We start from the raw sequence: 22,539 nt of genomic DNA, 5'->3' as shown, positions 1-22,539 counted from the left end.
ACTGGTTAGGCCTAGGCTTTTGTGAAACAATCGCTATTAGGGCTTAAGGAGTGTTGGAAGGAGTTTTGGATATATATTAAAGAAAACCTCTGCTACAGTCTGTGTCTTTATGGAACATGTTGCAAAATTTTTAGAATACTGTATCCGCCATACTGGCGCCACAATGTAACTCAGTGAAGCAATCTATTAATTTTAATCCTCATCCAATTAGCAATACATTTCTACTTGATTCTTTGCTACTGTTATTTGCTGTCCTGTCACATAGATGAGCTGAAAGAGAACGACGGCTGAAGGGACCTAACAATCGACTATTAATCTGAGCAGCATATTTACAGTCAAAATTATGAACGTATAAACCGGCTTTATAGCGGAAATGACTGAAGTGAATGGGGGTTACTAATTCCAGGTTGGTGAACATGGTTTAGCAGTCCTATTTGTGAGACCTGCTGGTATCGCTACTTTGATTTCGATACTAGGCATAGTAATTCGAGCTTTAGACTGTTTTCAACAAGATGTCTATTTCAAAATTTTGATTCAATCTTTATGGAGGGAGGGCAACTAAAATGGACATGAGAAGGGGCTGGCAGCCCTCCAACCACGTTTCTACATCTCCCTCAACATGATCTTAAAGTTTCAACCTAATACCCTTAGCCGTTCTTAAAATATTGCAGATCCTCATTTTTGATAGATTGGATTCACATAGTGCCTTTTGAGTTTTGTATAACATGCCCTTCAACATTCTCCAAAGTTCCACCTTAATGCCCTTACTGTGTTTGGATACACCCAGAATCAAATGTTTCACCTTCTGCTTGTAAACAATGGGCAAATTGCATAATTTGATATCCTTACCCCGGGGTTATGGGGGAAGTGCATCCCTGGAGGTATAGCTATTATAACTTTTGACTAGTTTGAACAAAAGGACAATTTCCAAATTTCGATCAGTGTTGAGCAGAGAGGGCACCTGAAAAGGGCAAGGAGAGGTCTAGTTGCCCTACAATCTCTCTTCAACATACCTTGAAAGTTCCCACTAAATACTACCAGTGGTTCTTTAGATATTGCTGATATCCTCTTTTCGCAACCAGCAAGCACTTAGTAAGTTTTAGTAGTAACCGTCCAATTACTTGAAAACCTAAATGCAAACTAACGCCTGAAGGCATAGATATGTGTTTAGGTTTTCAAGGAATTGGGTTACCAGGGTCATTTGCAAAGAGGTACCATTTCTATAGAAGCTATAGTAATTTGAAATATCATATGGACTTTGCTTGAAGGTATATACTTTGCGTACGCGCCCATACCAAACAGGTTGGTTATAATCTGTTCTGATTCAAGTTTTTTCTGACACAATTAACTGAATTTCTATTTCATGATAAACAAGTTTTTTTTTTTAGGTTAGATCCGTGTCGGAAACACCGGTGTATCTTTTTAGTTTTATTTACAATTAATATTAGTAAGAAAATTGACTTCAAAGAGAATAGTTTTTATTTGCAAGGATATTAGTAGAGGAAAAAAATGAGTGGTGCATTTACATTATTGGAGATTAATGATGGAGCTAGCAACAGTGATGTAATTACTTCTTTAGTTTACGAGATATGCGAATTTTTTGCGAAGAGGTATTAGCGTAAAGGTATTGCGATGGTTAAGAATGCCTCACGGGTAATTAAAGAATGGGGTGCTTACATCAGATACTTAATAGATTTGACGCTTACAAGAGACATTGCTAGAGTCAAATATATTTGGTGTTGGTGATATATTATGACCCTCCAAGTCCCCTGGGGAAAGGGCTGCACAGTGTATCGGTATCGGACGTATTATTTTTGGGCGTATTGCTATCGCAGGTATCTATACAGATTTTTAGTAGATCGTATAAAAGATATTACTCATATATACGTTCTTCCTATAAATTCAACCATCAGCAACTTCAAAACGGCACTAAAAACGGCACTTTTGGTGCAATGCCCCCTATTTTTGAAAAAATACCTTTTTGTGCCATTTATACTTTTTAGAAATACAAAGTTCAATATTCGAAACTAGCTCAAACAGGAGCTTAGGATAGTACTGGTGACAAGTGAGATATAGTAAGCAATTGCCCCCTATTTTTGAAAAAATACCTTTTTGTGGCATTTATAATTTTAAAAAAATACAAAGTTCAATATTTGAAGCTAGCTTCAGCAGGAGCTTAGGATAGTAGTGGTGACAATTGAGATATAAGGAGCATTTGCCCCATATTATTGAAAAAATACCTTATTGTGGAATTTATACTTTTTAAAAATACAAAGTTCAATATTAGAAGCTATCTTCAGCAGAAGATTAGGACAGTAGGGGTGACAGTTGAGATATAAGGAGCAATTGCCTCCTATTTATGAAAAAAAATACCTTTTTGTAGCATTTATACTTTAAAAAAATGCAAAGTTCAATATTCGAAGCTATCTTCAGCAGGAGCTTAGGATAGTAGTGGTGACAATTGAGATATAAGGAGCAATTGCCCCCTATTTTTGAAAAAATACCTTATTGTGGCATTTATACTTTTAAAAAATAAAAAGTTCAATAATCGAAGCTAGCTTCAGCATGAGCTTATGTTAGTAGTGGTGACACTTTATATAAAAGGATCAATTTACCAAATTTTTAGAAAAAAAAAATACCTGTTTGTTGAATTATTAAGAGTTAAATATAAAAATATAAATATTCTAAGATAGCTTAAGCATGAGAGTAGTTAAGTAGTTGTTAAAAATGAGATATAAGGAGAAATTGCCACCTATTTTTGAAAAAATACCTTTTTGTGGCATTTATACTTTTAAAAAATTCAATATTCGAAGCTATCTCCAGCATGAGCTTAGTATAGTAGTGGTGACAATTGAGATATAAGTATCAATTGCCCCCTATTTTTGAAAAATACATTTTTGTGGCAATTTTTCTTTAAAAAAATAATAAGCTCAATATTCGCAGATAGTTGTAGCATTATCTTATGATATTAGTGGTTAAAATTGAGAGATAAGGAGCAGTTGCCCCCATATTTTTGAAAAAATACCTTTTCTCGGCGTTTATACTTTTAAAAAATGCAAAGTTCAGTATTCGAACCTATCTTCAGCAGGAGCTTAGGATAGTAGTGGTGACAATTGAGATATAAGGAGCAATTGCCCCCTATTTTTGAAAAAAATACCTATAAATATTTCTAAAGCACTACAAATAACAGAATCAACTTTAGAGGGCAATTTATCTCTAAAAGAGGGGTTATTATTTCCTTACTAAATTTTTCTTCTTTTTTAAGGAGGAGGAGGAAGATTCATACAATAACAAACTTTTTATTTAAAAGAGGGGTTATTATTTCCTTACTAAATTTTTCTTCTTTTTTAAGGAGGAGGAGGAAGATTCATACAATAACAAACTTTTAATTTTTACATCTCTAAATCAGATCAGAAAAATAGAATAACATTTTAAGCTTTCATAAACAATCATACTTTCACTAATTTCTTTTCTTCTGTAGCAGAGAGTCATTATTTTATACTAAATTGTTTCTTCTTTTCTAAGAAATCCCCGATTTGACAGACCCAATGAAAAGGGCAAGGAATGATAATGCCACATCACTAAAATTCTCGACGATGCATAGCCCATCCATACCTCATCACCTCCCTTCCAAGCCGTTAATGCCAACGCAATATGCCACTCATCATGAGATGCCTGACCCTTTGGGTGATCATATTGAGTTAGAAATATAATTTTTTTGTGACTGTTCAATTTGTAAAGGACATTATCATGATTTTGAGCTTTCTAATGATTCTACTACAGCATGCTTAGACAGTGTGGACATAGGGATAGACGAGAAGAATCTGGAGGAAATGAGGAGAAGAATCATACATGATATGGAGAGAAATTTATACAAATTGCAAGTAAGATCGCATAAAAAAAAAGATTAAATGTGAAAGAAAAGGGAGAAGAAGATCGAAAGAAGAGACGTTGTAAATAGATCGATATGTACAGGTATATATCAGAAGATAGCGTAAACGACTTTTAATTATACCAATAGAAACATGTTATGATTTAAATATTGAACTTATTATAGGCTGAGGACTTGTTAAACATATAATGTACAATTTTTCACTGAAATACACGAACGCATATGTTAGACTCACTTAATTATATGCAATAGACACCACTAGTGAAAGTTAGACGAAGAAGGCAATACCTAATATTACAACGTACCTTAAATATAGAGCGTTCTGGATTTCGGAAATAAAGTTTCATATCGTTATTATTATTATTTTCTTAGTGTTAATGGTCGAGTCTTGAGAATTTTAAGAGACTATTTTCCCTATTTTAATATAGTTCAAATGGTTTGTTAAATCAGAAATAATTTAAAAAAGAAACACAAAAGTTAAAAAAAAAATCCAAAATAGTTCTTGCAATACCAAAGTTATTCTTACAAAGTACAAAACTACTTTACACAAATCCGAAATAGTTCTAACAGATTAAAAAACATTTGCTACATAATACAAAACACTTGCTTCAAAATATGAAAATTCTAACAACATCCCAAATAGTTCTAATTGAATACAAAAGTTCAAACATATTCTAAAAATAATTTTTACTGAACATAAATAATTCTTACAAAATACAAGAAGTTCTAAAAAATCCAAAATAGTTCTTACAAAACAAAAATTATTATTACAAAATAGAAAAAAATATTTTAAACGAATCCAAAATAGTTCTAGCAGAATAAAAAATAGTTACTACAAAATATAAAATGCTTTTCAAAAATAGCAAAAATTCTAAAAACATCGAAAACAGTTCTTACAGAATACAAAAAGTTCAGAAAAATCCGGAAATAGTTCTTACAAAATATAAAAATACTTTAGACGAATCCAAAATAGTTCTAACAGAATAAAAAATAGTTCTTGCAAAATACAAAATACTTGTTACAAAACCAAAAGATTTCTAACAATACTAAAAATAGTTCTTACAGAATATAAAAGCTCAAACAAAATCCAAAGCATTTCTTAAAAAACAGAAATAATACTTAAAAAATACAAAAATTCTTAGGAAATACATAATAGTTATTACAAAAAAAAAATTAGTCGTAATAAAGACAATCAGAATTTAAACACCTCAACAATAGTTATAACAGAATATGAAAAAATATTTTATCATTATAAAATACTATATTAAACAAAATAATTTTATAAAAAAACCACAAATATTTATTATAGCATACAAAAAAATTCAAAAATATTACGAAAATAATTCTTACAAAGCAGAAAAAATTATTGCAAAATACAAAAAGTTGTAATAAAATCGAAAATAGTTCTTAAACAACAAAAACTATTCTTAAAAATAGAAAAAATGGTTTAGACAAATCCAAAATAGTTTTAACAGAATTAAAAATAGCTTCTTCAAAATATGAAATACTTGTCACAAAGCACGAAAATTCTAAAAACACCGAAAGTAGTTCTTACAGAATACAAAAAGTTCAAATAAATTACAAAAATAGTTCTTAAAAAAAAAAAATCATTCTTACGAAATAAAAAAATATTTTAGAAAAATAAAAAATATTACTAAAAGAATAAAAAATATTTTTTGAAAAAATTTAAATAATTTTTAAAAAAAAAAAATATTTATAAAAAAATAAAAAATATTTATTACATAATATAAAAAGTTCAAAAAAAATAAAAATTGTTCTTACGAAACATAAATAATTCTTAAAAAATATAAAAAGTTCTAAGAAATCCAAAATAGTTCTTACAAAACAAAAATTATTCGTAGTAAATACAAAAATACTTTACACAAATCCACAATAGTTCTAACAGAATAAAAAAACACTTGGTGCAAAATACCAAATACATGCTTCAAGACACTAAATTTCTAACAACATCCCAAATAGTTATTATAGCATACAAAAAATTCAAACATATTCCAAAAATAATTCTTACAAAGCAGAAACAATTCTTTCAATATACAAAAAGTTTTAAGAAAATCCAAAATAGCTCTTACACAACAAAAATTATTCTTTAGAATGGAAAAAATACTTTACACGAATCCAAAATAGTTCTAACAGAATAAAAAATAATGATTGCAAAATATGAAATACTTGTCACAAAACACGAAAATTCTAACAACACCAAAAATAGTTCTTATTGGATACAAAAAGTTCAAACTAAATCCAAAATTAGCTCTTAAAAAACAAAAATCATTCTTACGAAATACAAAAATATTTTAGACAAATCCAAATAGTACTAACAGAATAAAAAATAGTTGTTGAAAAACTTTAAATCATTGTTAAAAAAAAAAAATATTTATTAAAAAATAAAAAATAGTTATTACAGAATATAAAAAGTTCAAAAAAAATCAAAATTGTTCTTACGAAACATAAATAATTCTTAAAAAATATAAAAAGTTCTAAGAAATCCAAAATAGTTCTTAAAAAACAAAAATTATTCGTAGTAAATACAAAAATACTTTACACAAATCCACAATAGTTCTAACAGAATAAAAAAATACTTGGTGCAAAATACCAAATACTTGCTTCAAGACACTAAATTTCTAACAACATCCCAAATAGTTATTATAGCATACAAAAAAATTCAAACATATTCCAAAAATAATTCTTACAAAGCAGAAACAATTCTTGCAAAATACAAAAAGTTCTAAGAAAATCAAAAATAGTTCTTAAACAACAAAAACTATTCTTAAAAATAGAAAAAAATCCTTTACACAAATCCAAAATAGTTCTAACAGAGTTAAGAATATCTACTGCAAAATATGAAATACGTGTCACAAAGCACAGAAATTCTAACAACACCGAAAGTAGTTCTTACAGGATACAAAAAGTTCAAACAAAATCCGAAAATAGTTCTTAAAAAACAAAAATTATTCTTACGAAATACAAAAATATTTTAGACAAATCTAAAATAGTACTAACAGAATAAAAAATAGTTGTTGCAAAATTCGAAATACTTGTTACAAAACAAAAAAATTTCTAACAACATCAAAAATAGTTCTTACAGAATATAATAAGTTAAAAAAAAATCTAAATTGTTCTTACGAAACAGAAATAATTCTTAAAAAATATAGAAAGTTGTAAGAAATACAAATTATTTCTTACAAAACAATAAATTATTCTTAAAAAATAAAAAATAGTTAACACAAATCCAAATAGTTCTAACAGAATAAAAAATACTTGGTGCAAAGTACAAAATACTTGCTTCAAAACATTAAATTTCTAACAACATCCAAAAAACTCTTGGATACACACAATACGGACATTTCATTCAAGAACTTATACAAAATATTTGTAAGTAAGTAACAAGCTCTTTATTGATTTCACCTCTTGAATATACAGTACAGATACTTCATTCAAGAAACGTGATTAAACACGTTTTGAAACTACATGCTATTTGTATGCCTTTGCTTGGCACCTTTCCAAATGAGCGGGGATTCCCTACTGGGTCCTACACATTGCAAAAAAGTGAGCAGTACTAAAACTCCACTTTATCAACCAGACTGTTTTCTTTGGGACCAATCGGGAGATATATGTAAAGTCGACATGGATTTATTTCATTTTTGTAAGGTACATTTAGACGCGGTTACGTGCGCGCACGTAACCTCGTCTAAATGAACCTTAAAAAAATGAAATAAATGAAAATGAAAACTACTTTCGGTGTTGTTAGAATTTTCGTGCTTTGTGACAAGTATTTCATATTTTGCAGAAGCTATTTTTAATTCTGTTAAAACTATTTTGGATTTGTTTAAAGGATTTTTTCTATTTTTAATAATAGTTTTTGTTGTTTAAGAACTATTTTCGATTTTATTACAACTTTTTGTATTTTGCAAGAATTGTTTCTGCTTTGTAAGAATTATTTTTGGAATAAGTTTGAATTTTTTGTATGCTATAATAAATATTTGGGATGTTGTTAGAAATTTAGTGTCTTGAAGCAAGTATTTGGTATTTTGCACCAACTATTTTATATTCTGTTAGAACTATTGTGGATTTGTGTAAAGTATTTTTGTATTTATTACGAATAATTTTTGTTTTGTAAGAACTATTTTGGATTTCTTAAAACTTTTTGTATTTTTTAAGAATTATTTCTGTTTTGTAAGAACTGCTTTGGATTTGGTTTGAACTTTTATATTCTGTAAGAACTATTTTTAATATTGTTAGAAATCTTTTGGTTTTGTAACAAGTATTTTGTATTTTGCAAGAACTATTTTTTATTCTGTTAGAACTATTTTGGATTTGTCTAAAGTATTTTTATATTTTGTAAGAACTATTTCCGGATTTTTCTGAACTTTTTGTATTCTGTAAGAACTGTTTTCGATGTTTTTAGAATTTTTGCTATTTTTGAAAAGCATTTTATATTTTGTAGTAACTATTTTTTATTCTGCTAGAACTATTTTGGATTCGTTTAAAATATTTTTTTCTATTTTGTAAGAATAATTTTTGTTTTGTAAGAACTATTTTGGATTTTTTAGAACTTCTTGTATTTTGTAAGAATTATTTATTTTCAGTAAAAATTATTTTTAGAATATGTTTGAACTTTTGTATTCAATTAGAACTATTTGGGGTGTTGTTAGAATTTTCATATTTTGAAGCAAGTGTTTTGTATTATGTAGCAAATGTTTTTTAATCTGTTAGAACTATTTCGGATTTGTGTTAAGTAGTTTTGTACTTTGTAAGAATAACTTTGGTATTGCAAGAACTATTTTGGATTTTTTTTTAACTTTTGTGTTTTTTTTTTTAAATTATTTCTGATTTAACAAACCATTTGAAATATATTAAAATAGGGAAAATAGTCTCTTAAAATTCTCAAACCTCGACCCTTAAGCCTAAGAAAATAATAATAATAAATATATGAAACTTTATTTCCTGAAATCTATAACACAATGTCTTTAATTTCCTTGGTGATATTAGGGATCTCCTTCTTATTCTCAATGTCATTTAATAGATCACTGGCATATCCATTCTATTGAATAACCTCTTATGTTGTCTCTTAAATAACCACTTTTTCTCGTCTCTTAGATCATCTTTATCATAATATTCACTGTTATATCTTGCACTAAGCGCATTTTTCTTTGAGTTTTCATCACAGTATTTTAAACTATCTGTTGAGATATCTCTGTAAAGATAGCTCTCTTTACAACGTCTCTTCTTTTGATCTTCTTCTCCTTTTTCTTTCACATTTAATCTTTTTTTTTTATGCGATCTTACTTGCAATTTGTATAAATTTCTCTCCATATCATGTATGATTCTTCTCCTCATTTCCTCCAGATTCTTCTCGTCTATCCCTATGTCCACACTGTCTAAGCATGCTGTGGTAGAATCATTAGAATGCTCAAAATCATGATAATGTCCTGTACAAATTGAACAGTCACAAAAAAATGATATTTCTAACTCAATATGATCACCCAAAGGGTCAGGCATCTCATGATGAGTGGCAGATTGCGTTGGCATTAACGGCTTGGAAGGGAGGTGATGAGGTATGGATGGGCTATGCATCGTCGACCATTTTAGTGATGTGGCATTATCATTCCTTGCCCTTTTCATTGGGTCTGTCAAATCGGGGATTTCTTAGAAAAGAAGAAACAATTTAGTATAAAATAATGACTCACTGCTACAGAAGAAAAGAAATTATTGAAAGTATGATTGTTTATGAAAGCTTAAAATGTTATTCTATTTTTCTGATCTGATTTAGAGATGTAAAAATAAAAAGTTTGTTATTGTATGAATCTTCCTCCTCCTCCTTAAAAAAGAAGAAAAATTTAGTAAGGAAATAATAACCCCTCTTTTAAATAAAAAGTTTGTTATTGTATGAATCTTCCTCCTCCTCCTTAAAAAAGAAGAAAAATTTAGTAAGGAAATAATAACCCCTCTTTTAGAGATAAATTGCCCTCTAAAGTTGATTCTGTTATTTGTAGTGCTTTAGAAATATTTATAGGTATTTTTTTCAAAAATAGGGGGCAATTGCTCCTTATATCTCAATTGTCACCACTACTATCCTAAGCTCCTGCTGAAGATAGGTTCGAATACTGATCTTTGCATTTTTATAAATTATAAATGACGAAATAAAGTATTTTTTCAAAAATATGGGTGCAATTGCTACTTATATATCAATTTTCACCCCTAATACACTAAGATCCTGCTGAATCTATAATCGAATAATTAAATTTTTTTTTTAATCATTTATAACTTAATAAAAAAATTATTTTTAAAAAATAGGGGGCAAGTTCTCCTTATATCTTATTTGTCACCACTACTATCCTAAGCTCCTGATGTAGCTATCTTATAATTTTGTATTTTTTAAAATTAAAAATGCCACAAAAAGGTTTTTTTTCAAAAATAGGGGGCACGTGCTCCTTATATCGAACTTGACACCACTATTCACCTACGCTCCTGCTGGATCTAGGTTCTAATTTTTAAATTTTTTTATCTTCCTATTATTTATTCATCTAACGGGAATTTTTTTTTTCAATAATTTGGAAGAAATTCTCAGTCTAAATCTATTGTACAAACTAATAACCTACGCTCCTGCTGAAGATAACAGAAAATACTTACCTTGTTATTTTTAAAAAGTATTAATTCCAAACTATTTTATTTTTTTCAAAAATAGGGGACAATTGATCCTTATATCTCAATTGTCACCACTACTATCCTAAGCTCCTGCTGAGGATAGCTTCGAATATTGAACTTTGCATTTTTTAAAATTATAAATTAAAATAAATTGTTTATTAACAATATTAGGTTGCTAGTGCTCCTTATATTTCCAGTGTTACCAATAAACTCATAAGCTTCTGGTGAAGCTATCTTTTCCCCATTAACTTTGTATTTTTAAAAAGTATAAATTACCCAAAAAGGTATTTTTTCAATATAATGTGGCACTTACTCCTTATTTCTCAATTGTCCCCACTACGATCCGACGCTCCTGTTTTAGCTAGCTTCGAATATTGTAATTTGTTTTTTTTTTAAATTAAAAATGCCACAAAAAGGTATTTTCTCAAAAATAAGGGGGCAATTGCTCCTTATATCTCAATTGTCCCCACTACTATCCTAAGCTCCTGCTGGAGCCAGCCTCGAATATTAAATTTTTTAAAAGTATAAATGCCATAAAATTGTATTTTTTAAAAAATAATGGACAATTGCTCCTTATATCTCAATTGTCACCACTACTATCCTAAGCTCCTGCTGAAGCTAGCTTCGAATATTGAACTTTGTATATTTAAAAAGTATAAATGGCACAAAAAGGTATTTTTTCAAAAATAGGGGGCATTGCACCAAAAGTGCCGTTTTTAGTGCCGTTTTGAAGTTGCTGATGGTTGAATTTATAGGAAGAACGTAGATATGAGTAATATCTTTTATACGAGCTACTAAAAATCTGTATAGATACCTGCGATAGCAATACGCCCAAAAATAATACGTCCGATACCGATACACTGTGCAGCCCTTTCCCCAGGGGACTTGGAGGGTCATAATATCACCAACACCAAATATATTTGACTCTAGCAATGTCTCTTGTAAGCGTCAAATCTATTAAGTATCTGATGTAAGCACCCCATTCTTTAATTAGCCATGAGGCATTCTTAACCATCGCAATACCTTTACGCTAATACCTCTTCGCAAAAAATTCGCAAATCTCGTAAACTAAAGAAGTAATTACATCACTGTTGCTAGCTCCATCATTAATCTCCAATATTGTAAATGCACCACTCATTTTTTTCCTCTACTAATATCCTTGCAAATAAAAACTATTCTCTTTGAATTCAATTCTCTTACTAATATGAATTGTAAAGAAAACTAAAAAGATACACCGGTTTTTCCGACACGGATCTAACCTAAAAAAAAAAAACTTGTTTATCATGAAATAGAAATTCAGTTAATTTTGTCAGAAAAAACTTGAATCAGAATAGATTATAACCAACCTGTTTGGTATGGGCGCGTACGCAAAGTATATACCTTCAAGCAAATTCCATATGATATTTCAAATTACTATAGCTTCTATAGAAATGGTACCTCTTTGCAAATGACCCTGGTAACCCAATATACTTGAAAACCTAAACACATATCTATGCCTTCAGGCGTAAGTTTGCATTTAGGTTTTCAAGTAATTGGACGGTTACTACTAGTTTTTATTATTTTCGGCATCCCTTTCAATATTTCTTTTAAGTTTCACCTTAATACCCTAGGCCTTTTTGGAGACCCACAGGGGCGGGTTTCAAGCTTTGATGCTTCTAGGCCCAAGCGTTTTTGCCACTCTGTTTTTGCGAGATTTTCGGGGAAGCCCCCGAAAATTTGAGGATAGTAGAAGCACTGAAAAGAACGCAACTGATGAGCCAAAAGTAATGAAAGAGAGAGGTGATACTGAATTTTCAACTGCGATTCTTGGGAGACATCTGACAGTTTATAAGTGGCTACGAAATTCCTAGTGGATTGGTGCGCTGGATTTAGGATCCTTTGTCCGAAAGGGCGATGGTTCGAATCCTAGTGTACCCAATTATTTGGTTTCGGACGGGGTTCAGTGGTGTGACTCTGTATGCTCAGCCAGAGTCGACCCAGCTTTAAATGGGTACCTGGAGAAATCTGGGGATGGTAAACAGGAAGGGTGTGCGAAAGCACACCCTTCAAGGTAAAGAACCTTTTTACCTTTTACGAAATTCCTGTGTTGTTTTGAAATTACTTTTCTGTGAATAGGCAGCGCTGCGACGGAGTGCACGTGACACTTTGACGATAAATCACATCAGTCCAGTTTTTGTTAAGGAAAAATATCACTCAGTGGTAATTTATTCCGCCCTCTGGCATTGTGCGCCCCTAGGTCCGGGCCTAGTGGGCAAATTGGTAAATCCTGGCCTGGAGACCCAGGATCAAACATACCGGCTTCTCAATAAAAATCCTTATTTGTTAACAATGGGCAACTTGTATAAATTTAACTCTTGCTCCGGAGGCAGGGGGGGGGGACTATTTTGAGCAAGATGACTATCAAAATTTTGTTCTGATGCACTTGGAGAGGAAAGGTATGGAGGAGGGTGGCTAGTTACCCTCCGATTACTTTTGATTCTTACAAAGGGAACTATAATTTTTGATTTCCAATTGAATGAGCCCCTCCAAACTTTATATGACCGTCCCTTCCATAAAAAACTTATATGTTAACAATGGGCAACTTGCATAAAGTTATAGCCCTTGCCCTGGGGGCTGGGGAGGGTTTTCAACACCGAAAGCATAGTTATTTGACCTTCGGACTATTTTAAAAAATGGCTATCTCAAAATTTTGATCAAATGCATTTCAGGAAAAAAGTGCGTAGGGGGAAGTCTGGTTGCCCTTCGGTCACTTTTGACTCTTAAAATTGGAACTAGGACTCGAAGTTGATTGAGCTTCGTTCAAAGTTTATACGACCACCCCTTCCATAAAAACCTTATATGTTAAGAATGGGCCATTTGCTTAAGTTACAGCCCTTTCCCCGCGGGCTTTGGTGGTTTATTCAACCTCGGAGTTATATTTATTTGACCTTTGGACTATTTTGAACAAAATGACCATCTTAAATTCTAATCGGATACATTTGGGGAAAAAAGGCTGTGGGGATTTGTTGCCCTCCAATTAATTTGGCTCTTAAAAAGGGAACTAGAACTTCTGATTTCCAATCGAATTAGCTCCCTCCGAAGTTCATACGCCCACCACTTCCATATGCATTGTCTTTGGGAAAAATTAAATTAATAAGTAATTAAACATTGAAACCTTGTTACTCTTTACTATAGGCAGCTGATTTTACCTATGAATTATTTGTTTTGTATGAGTAGTTTGCATAATTTGGGCTCCTCAAACTGGCTCCGCATTTATCATGTCACCTTCGGAGGCAATTTCAATTTTGAAAGTTAAATTCGATGTCTTGTGGGGCTTTGAGGTCGTTGAAGGGTTGGTAGGCTGTCCTATGATCGCTATGACCCTTAAAAATGGAACTAAGAATCTATATAGCAGTCAATGTATTTCTCTTTTTTTTCAGGATTTGCAGATTTGGATTCCGTTGACGTCTCATCTGAAATGACTCTTTTAGTAGCTGTTGGCACAGCAAGTTGCGTTATTTGCATTTTGGCCATTGTTTGGCTGCTTATATCATGCATTCCAAGAAACGGTTGGTATAGTTTATCTACTTAAAGGCGAACATAAAACAGCATTAAGTTTCAGATATCTTAAACAATTAGGCTATAAGCCCCAACCAATAAGTTCACTTTTTTTCCCTTGAAACGACAAGGCTTCCATGAAAAAAGGGGATGATGTTCCAGTATTGGATGTATGAGGAAATAGTGAATATACAACTCGGGCGCTCGAAAACAGGGGATGCAAATGCCTATTGATTTTCCATTTTTACTGTAAAATTAGATGAATGTTTCAATAGAAGCTTAATTTTAAGAAAAAGCATTAGCATTTTGAATCATAACCAAAAATATTGTAAAAATAAGACTTGCACTATCAAGTAGTAGACCAGAGCTTAGGTGGAAATAGGGTCCTTTGGACATAGGCATTCATAAACAGTTTTGAGTTAGCCCCGCTAACAGTTTTTGGCAAAAAAAAAAAAAAAAAAAAAAAAAAAAAAAAAAAAAAAAAAAAAAGGTCATATGGAGCATTACAACCACGTGTCATCAAATTTGGAAGAATTAGCCTACCTCTTTTTTTATTATTCCCTATCTTCATTAGAGGTAGGCTATATTGGACATGGCTTATTTTCCCGTTTCTCGATGTCCAAGCCTTTTATGTAATTACTTTTCTGGTAAATGTGATAATCTAGGTATAGTGTAATATGCTTATCGATTGTTTTTAAGTAGGAGCATATGTCAGTCTCTATTTGATTATGAATGGGAAGAAAAATGCCCTTTTCTGGTTTTATACAGTATGTATAACAAAGACAACGAAAGAGTTTTTTGGATTACATTATATTAAGTGGAAAAGGTTGCCCTAATTTGACCATGAATAACCTTTTAAATGGTAATGGTGGAGTACAGAATGAATTAATTGTGAAAAGGCTGAGGAAAAATGTAGAGGAGCAGTTAAGATAGATGGATTGATAGACATTTATCGCAAAAAAGCCACATGGCCATGGCATACAAGTACACTTAAACAAATCAACTCTTAAAACAACAATTCAACAACGCACACAAACTAGAATAGGGAAAAACGACAACAACAAAAAACTTTTAAATTCATACAACAATATTTTAAGTACTCACACCCCTCTCTTTCTCTATAAACTAAGTCTCTGGGTTCTGTTTCCAATTTGAAATATTCTGCAATTTGAGTGTCGGGGATTCTCTGAAAAAATTTTAATTTTAATTTTTTAATTTTAACATTTAATAAAAATGAAAATGCTTACGAGCAAAAATCAAAATTATTAATTTTTTGGGGAAAAGGAAGTTATCAGTTTCTCGAAACAAACCAAGGCCGTATCCAGTTGGGGGGTTACCCGGTTTGACCCCCCCCCCGAAATTTTTGACCGAGTCGAAAATAAGGCGAAAATTAGTAAAACCTAGGTAAAAATCAGTAAAATTAGTCGAAAACTGAGTCAAAAATTAGTAACCCCCCCCCCCCCGAAAAAAAAATCCTGGATCCGCCCTTGAAACAAACACATTTGTAAAAATCTGTTTAGTGCTACTATTTAAAAAGATGCCTGTTTTTCTTTTTATTTCATATCATTTAAAAAGTGTAGCCAATGCTTAGCTAAATACAACCTTTAAATGGTGAATTAGAAATTTTTATTTGTGGTAATTTTTTGTTCTTTTTAAGTCTATTCTTTAAAAGATTTATAATGAAAATTAAAGCGTGGCTTTAAAATCTAAAACAAGTAGAAATAAAGTCATATAATAGGTTAAATATAAAGCAAACGTAATTTACTATGAATAGATGATTTAAACCTAAAGCGAGCATAAAATAAAATAAATAATCAAGTGACTAAAATATATCATCAAGTAAAACTTAAAACAGACAGAAGTAAACATAAATAAGAGTGGAAAAGCTGTCCCCTCATTAAATCCTATTAAAGTCTATAGTTTCATTTGATCTTTACTGAAAACAAGACCGTATCCATAGGGGGTAGGGGGCTTGGGAGTTTGAACCACTACCCAAAATGTTTGTGCGACTCGTAAAAAGGTAACATAAATGCATGTAAACAAATTTTTTATGGTCTTCTTTTTTTTGGTATACCCCCCCCCCCCAAACAAAATCCCGGATACGGCTCTGACTGAAAATAATGAATATCTTGAACGTTTCTTTTGTCATAATATGGAGAAAATCATAATTATGATCAAGATTATTGGAAAGAAACAAAAATATTCTTTGAATAAATACAGTTTAGAATAAATTACAGTTGTAATAAATACAGCCGATTATGTTGCATAAATACAGTTTGGAATAAATTACAGCTGATTATGTTAATTCAGCTGCATTGGGTGATAGTTTGAAAATTTTAGAGCTCCTGATACCTATCAATGAATAGTGTAACGTAGCTTTTCCTCTAATTCGGTTTTTGATTCGATGTATTATCAGTTCATTTTTACTGTTTTTAAAGGGCACTCTTTTTCAGTACTTTTCCGTTTTATTTCTAATGTATAGAAAATTAATACCTAAATAAAACCTATAAAAAATTAAATGGTAATTTTGAAAGCAATCTGTCTACTTTGCTTAATTATCCTTTTTAATTGGCGAATTAAAATTGGTTTTCTATTCATTTAAGAGGAATGAATTTAAAAGGAAAAATAAATGGATGAAAATTTATTGCAAATTAGACTAATAAAAATAAATTGATTTTTTTAAATATGCTGTTACATGCAAAAAAAGAATTCCTGGAAGTGTGAGCAAAATTTTTTTATTTTATATTTTATGGTGGAAAAAAATTACTTCAAATATATACTATCTTGTTTTCAGTAAAGCGCAAATGGATATTGGACCGTTAGTAGATTCGAGGAAGCGCCATTTAAAATTCTATTTGTGGTTAAATTATTTGTATTTTATGATGGATTATTCATTTTGGTATCAGTTCTTTCTAGGTTTCTTTTATTTTCTCGTGATAATCCCAGTTCTTTTTAAGTTCGACTTGGTTATTCATTTTAGTTTCTGTTTGTTAAAGGGTTTAATTTATCCACTCTTCCTCTTATGGGAAAATAAAATACAAAACGAGGTTCATCTTTTAATATAAACCTTAGAATATGTATTCTATATGCTCCTTAAGGAATTTGTTTTAATATATTGTCAATTGTCATGCTTCTTTCCTTTGATTTGCAGAGATCCAACAACCATTTCCATTATATGTCTCCTGATGACAATAATTTCTCACAGGTCAATTAACTGGAATTCTTGCTTAGACTATGTCAATATAAAACGAACAGAAATTAATTTAAAAAAACTTTTTCCACAAAATAAACTTTTCAAAGAAAAGCAAAAAACTTCATAAAACAAAAAATGAGCAAAAATAAAATCAAATAGTCCACCAAGCGTGAAGCTGCCATAGATCAGCATCGATAAATAAATGAAACCCAAAACGAACAGAAATTACAATAATTAACGGAGTCAAACTCAAAACGAGCAGAAATTAACATAAGTTGGGCGCAAAACCTCTATGCCTTCCCAAGACCAGAACAATAATTTGCATTTTACCGAAAAAATATAAATGTTTTTACTTTTATAACTTTAATAAATCAAATAATATTAACATTTTGATTACTAAATATTAATATATGTATATTAGACTTACAATGCACATTCATTTGTATTTTTTCAGTAAGGTGCAAATTTTGTTCTGGCAAAAAAGACGACAAAAAACTCTCTGTCGTCTGAGTTTAACAAGGGAAAACCAAAGGAAACTGCGTCATTTACACATTCAAGTTGCGATCTCAATTAATCAATTTCATTCTATGCTGTATGCAATACACGATTATTTAATAATCCAAAACATAGTTTTAAAGTGTAATTAACATATTTTTTTAAAGAACGTTATCGGAGGCGTGAATTACGAAATCCCTTATCATCGATTCGACGACGTGCAGCCCCTTCGCCTCCACAAGAAAATACTGAAGGGACATTCATTTCATCTCAAAGGCCAGATATTCCCTTTCCTTGGGATCTTCTGTGTCCACGAAGAATGTCCAATCCTGCATCTCCTATTCCACCAAGCTCTGAAGGGTCTCAAATTTCTGTCGATCCAGATCGTCTTGCATTAATCGCCTTTGCTGAAGGAATACAAGTAATTATGCCTGTTTTTACTTTTTATATTTTTTAACCAAATGTGTCAAATTATCCAAATCTACTTTGAAACTTTGTAACATAATCTTTCGGTCAAGATGTTTTAAGCAAGTTGTTACTTTGGGAAAAACCTCTGTCGTCGACATACGAGCATTAATGGGAACAGTTTTTCTTACTGTGGACGAATTGTAGTAGTTATTATGTAGCCATATTTCAGTCTAAAGAATAATTCTTCAGAGAAAACACATAATTAACAATCTAGTTGAAAAAGAGCAAATCAACTTAAAGAAGAAAGGCAAAATAATTACTTGCAATAGCGAATTCTCCATAACATAAACAGCAACAGAAGAAACAGTGGGCGCTACTTCAGCAAAAAACAAAATAATTGCATTAGAAGTTTATAAAAAAAAAAAATAAAAAAAAAAAAAAAAATTATGGTATAAGATGCCAAGATGAGCAGACAACATAATGCAAAAAAAAAATATGGTATAAGATGCCAAGATGAGCAGACAACATAATGCATCCAGGAGGCGGTGAGTGACATGGAGCCGGGATATATAGCCCTTGCCTTGCGAGACACCCTACTGAGAAAAAATGTCTCCACTTGAGAATCAGAAGCCCGGATCACCACTGAAGCTGATGGGGCAGTTCGTGGCCTGTATTCTGTCCTCTTCAACGAGAAGATTACGCTAACAAAGATCTACATCAAGGGAGAAAAACTTACCCCTACGTGTCAAATGAGTAAGACTTGGAATCTCCCAATTGCGATGAGGGTACTTGCGCTTCTAAAACTCTTTTTAAGAGGGCCAAAGAGTCCACCTCAAGGGAGGATGAAGCGCTATTCTGAAGAAGAAAATTATTTCAAATGATGCTAGCGTATTAGACGCAGGGGTTGGAATACTGTTAGATCGACCTGCATCACTATCAATCAGCCTGGCTACTGTCAGAAACACATTCATATCTAGCAATGGTGCACGAGCCATGGACCACTGTCGAAAAAGTCATTGGAAAGATTCAGAAGAGCTGAACTACATGTCCGTAATCATGCATGCATCGCTCCTAGAGCATGCATCAATCAATCCGGAAATTTGGATAGTTGGAGATTATCTAGGTATTGTTCTAGAGATATAGCAGTCATAGTAGTGAACAATAATACTGGTCATAAACATTTAGTTTTTTGCTCGGTATATATGCCATGCGATGAAATATCACCACCAGTGAAGGTAATAGAACTGGTGGAATATTGTAAGAGTGGAAGAATCCCTACAATGTGTTGTGTAGTGCGCACCAAACTTCATGGGTGAGCGCAAAAACAAATGGGAGGGATCTTGAGCTCCTGAAATATCTAGCTGGGGAGAACCTTGCGCGGTGGAGCCGGGACTCAAGGCCTACTTTACAAGAAGAAGAAGAAGAGAAGTGTTAGATCTAACATTAGTCAATTCATAATACGAACGATTGGTAAAAATGGTATGTGGGTGATCTTCTGTCATTCTCAGACCATCGTCTAATAAGGTTAAGAGTTAAAATATTTCAACGGAAAAAAAAATAATGAGAGACATAATAAAAACAAATTGACTCACTTATAAACACGTATTAAACGAAGAGCATATAAATATGCCGTCAGACTATGAAAACACTGAGCAGGACCTGAGCAAAGCAGCAGAAAGACTGAAAGAAAACATGAACATGGTCTTCTAACATTTAACTCCTATAACACCTTTGAAGGACGGGGAAAAGGCAAATAATTGGTGGACTTTGGAACTAAGCCAAAAATGTAAACGGGCGCGAAGGCTGCTAAGATAAACCACGTGAGCAAATGATCCCGAAGACTGGAAGATCTAAACAGCTTTATTTGTTGTAAACAGCTGTAAAAAGCTGAAATAAAGCTGTAAACAGCTTTATTTCACACTCCACATGATGGTGTGATGAAATGTTAGTAGTAGTATAAACAGCAGAAATGGATAAGTACTTTTATGAGATTGATGTGTATACTGTCCGACAGTAATTTCTGTAGCTATTGACCGTACTATTTTAATTGTTATATTTATTTGACGTGAACGCGAATTTGGGCATTTGAGCTTATGAGCAGTCGTGTTGAACTATTGAATTAATTCATTCATTCAAGCAACTGAGACGTAAGGGGGAGAGAGGTGATTGGGCTGAGAGCCTCCCTCATATTTAGGAAAATCATGTTTTATTGTCTAAAGTATTCCCATCCAACTGCGCTTATTGCCGAAATATTTTTGTACAAACTTAAACATTTAGAGTATTAAAAAAAAACAAAAAAACAAGTTTTTTTAACTGAAAGTAAGGAACGACGTTAAAACTTAAAACGAACAGGAATTATTCCGTATATGAAGGGGGCTGTCCCCTCCTCAACGCCTCGCTCTTTACGCTAAAGTTTCTCATTGTTTAAAAAAAATAGAGTTGTGAGAAAGTCAAACTTTAGCGTAAAGAGCGAGGCGTTGAGGAGGGGACAGCCCCCTTCATATACGGAATAATTTCTGTTCATTTTAAGTTTTAACGTCGTTCCTTGCTTTCAGTTAAAAAAGCTTGTTTTTTTATTTAGTTTTTGAACGTTTTTGAATTAATGCAGTTTTTGATTTTGGCTCACCGTAAATGAATAATTAAAACAAAATTTGTATATTAATTGTACTTTTATTTGGTTAAATGGCTTTCTCGAAACTTGTTTAATTTTATTTACGAACGTTTTTATTAGTAATAAATATACGTAACGTACGAATTAACTTACGTAACGACTTTCTATATTCATAAATTTTTAACACGTATATTAGGGGGTTCGCCCCCTAGTCAATACCCTGCTCTTTAAGCAAAAATTCGAATTTTTTTCCTAATTCTTTGAAAATAACCCCTTAATCACAATCATTTGATCAGGTGAAAAACTTTTTTTTTTTTTAATTTAATTTCTGATCTTTTTCTTTAATAATGCTGGGAAATCCGGTGCCCCCTTCATAGCAATGTCCCTTCCTCCATAAAAACTTCCTTCATGGAAAGATCCTCCCATATAGTCCCCGACCCACCCCTCCCCCCACCTACCAGAAAAAATTCCCCCTGAAAACGTCTATATACTTCCCAATAACCAATGCTATAGGTTAACATTGGGTAAAGTTAATAGCTTTCAACTCTCCCCCCGGAGACTGCGGTGAAATAAGTCATCCTCAAAGACATTTTTATCATATTTTTGACCATGTTGAACAAAATGGCTATCTCAAAATTATGATCAGGTGACTGTGGGAAAAAATGAGCGTGGGAGGAGGCCTAGTTGCCCTCCATTTTTTTTGTCACTTAAAAAGGACACTAGAACTTTTAATTTCCGTTCCAATGAGCCCTCCCACGATAATCTAGGACCATTTGGGTCGATACGATCACCCCTGGAAAAAAAAAAAATAAATAAAAAAATAAAAAATAAATAAACACGCATCCGTGATCTTTCTTCTGGCAAAAAATGGAGAATTCCACATTTTTGTAGATAGGAGCTTGAAACCTCTACAGTAGGGCTCTCTGATACGCTGAATATGATGGTGTGATTTTCATTAAGGTTCTATAACTTTTAGGGGGTCTTTCCCCCTTTTTTCGAAAATCAGCCAAATTTTCTCAGGTGCGTAACTTTTGATGGGTAAGATTAAACTTGATGAAACTTATATATTTGAAATCGGTTTTAAAATCTGATTCTTTTGATGTATCTATTGGTATCAAAATTCCGTTTTTTAGAGTTTCGGTTACCATTGAGCCGGGTCGCTCCTCACTTACAGTTCGTTACCACGAACTGTTTGAAAGAGGAAGCAGGGTACTGAGAAAGTTGCAGCCCTCTGGTTTAGGATAGCCCAGAATCTGATAATAAAAATGATATTAATTAAATTAAAAAAAAAAAAAAATCTAAAATGGAACAAAGAGGGGCTAAAAATAAAACAAACAGAACCCATCCCATATATGAGAGGAACTGCCGTCCTATGAGAGGTCGACCCTGCTTTTATGCTGCAGTTTCAATTTTTTTGTTGTATTTGCTTCAAGATGGTCTCAAATAGGCCCCAGAAATGAACCCCTGTCTTTAAAAAGAAAGGCAGATCTGTTAATCAATTCACCGCAATTTTTAAGGTGGTTGCAGGTGTAATCTTTAACCCAATGATGTTTCTACCTATCACAGGTAGAAACTTTCATAAAAAAAAACTTGTAGTTTAAATCTAGAGAGCTTTGAAATTATTCATTGACACTCTGTAGCAACAAGAGAATTTCCAAGATTTTTAGAAAGGAGTCAGAGAGGAAGAGGATCTTTGTGTGGTTAAGAAGATAAAAAACTTTGGTTTTCTACGTCAAAGAG

General features: G+C 31.9%; 1 protein-coding gene across 1 annotated transcript in view; it reads left to right on the top strand.

Annotated features, from left to right (window-relative positions):
• LOC148950318 (uncharacterized) overlaps window positions 1-22,539 on the top strand; it is a 227,415-nt gene that overhangs the window by 110,503 nt on the left and 94,373 nt on the right. Inside the window, exons 8-9 of the mRNA XM_089091838.1 lie at window positions 13,975-14,103; window positions 17,948-18,201. Coding sequence (XP_088947964.1) covers window positions 13,975-14,103; window positions 17,948-18,201 — 383 coding nt within the window. The remainder of the gene's footprint in view (window positions 1-13,974; window positions 14,104-17,947; window positions 18,202-22,539) is intronic.

The sequence above is a fragment of the Artemia sp. Qi Xiang Cuo genome, chromosome 7 (genome assembly GCF_049724085.1).
Source record: "Artemia sp. Qi Xiang Cuo chromosome 7, ASM4972408v1, whole genome shotgun sequence".
NCBI classification, from domain to species: domain Eukaryota; kingdom Metazoa; phylum Arthropoda; class Branchiopoda; order Anostraca; family Artemiidae; genus Artemia; species Artemia sp. Qi Xiang Cuo.
This window is presented reverse-complemented; position numbering and strand designations above follow the sequence as displayed.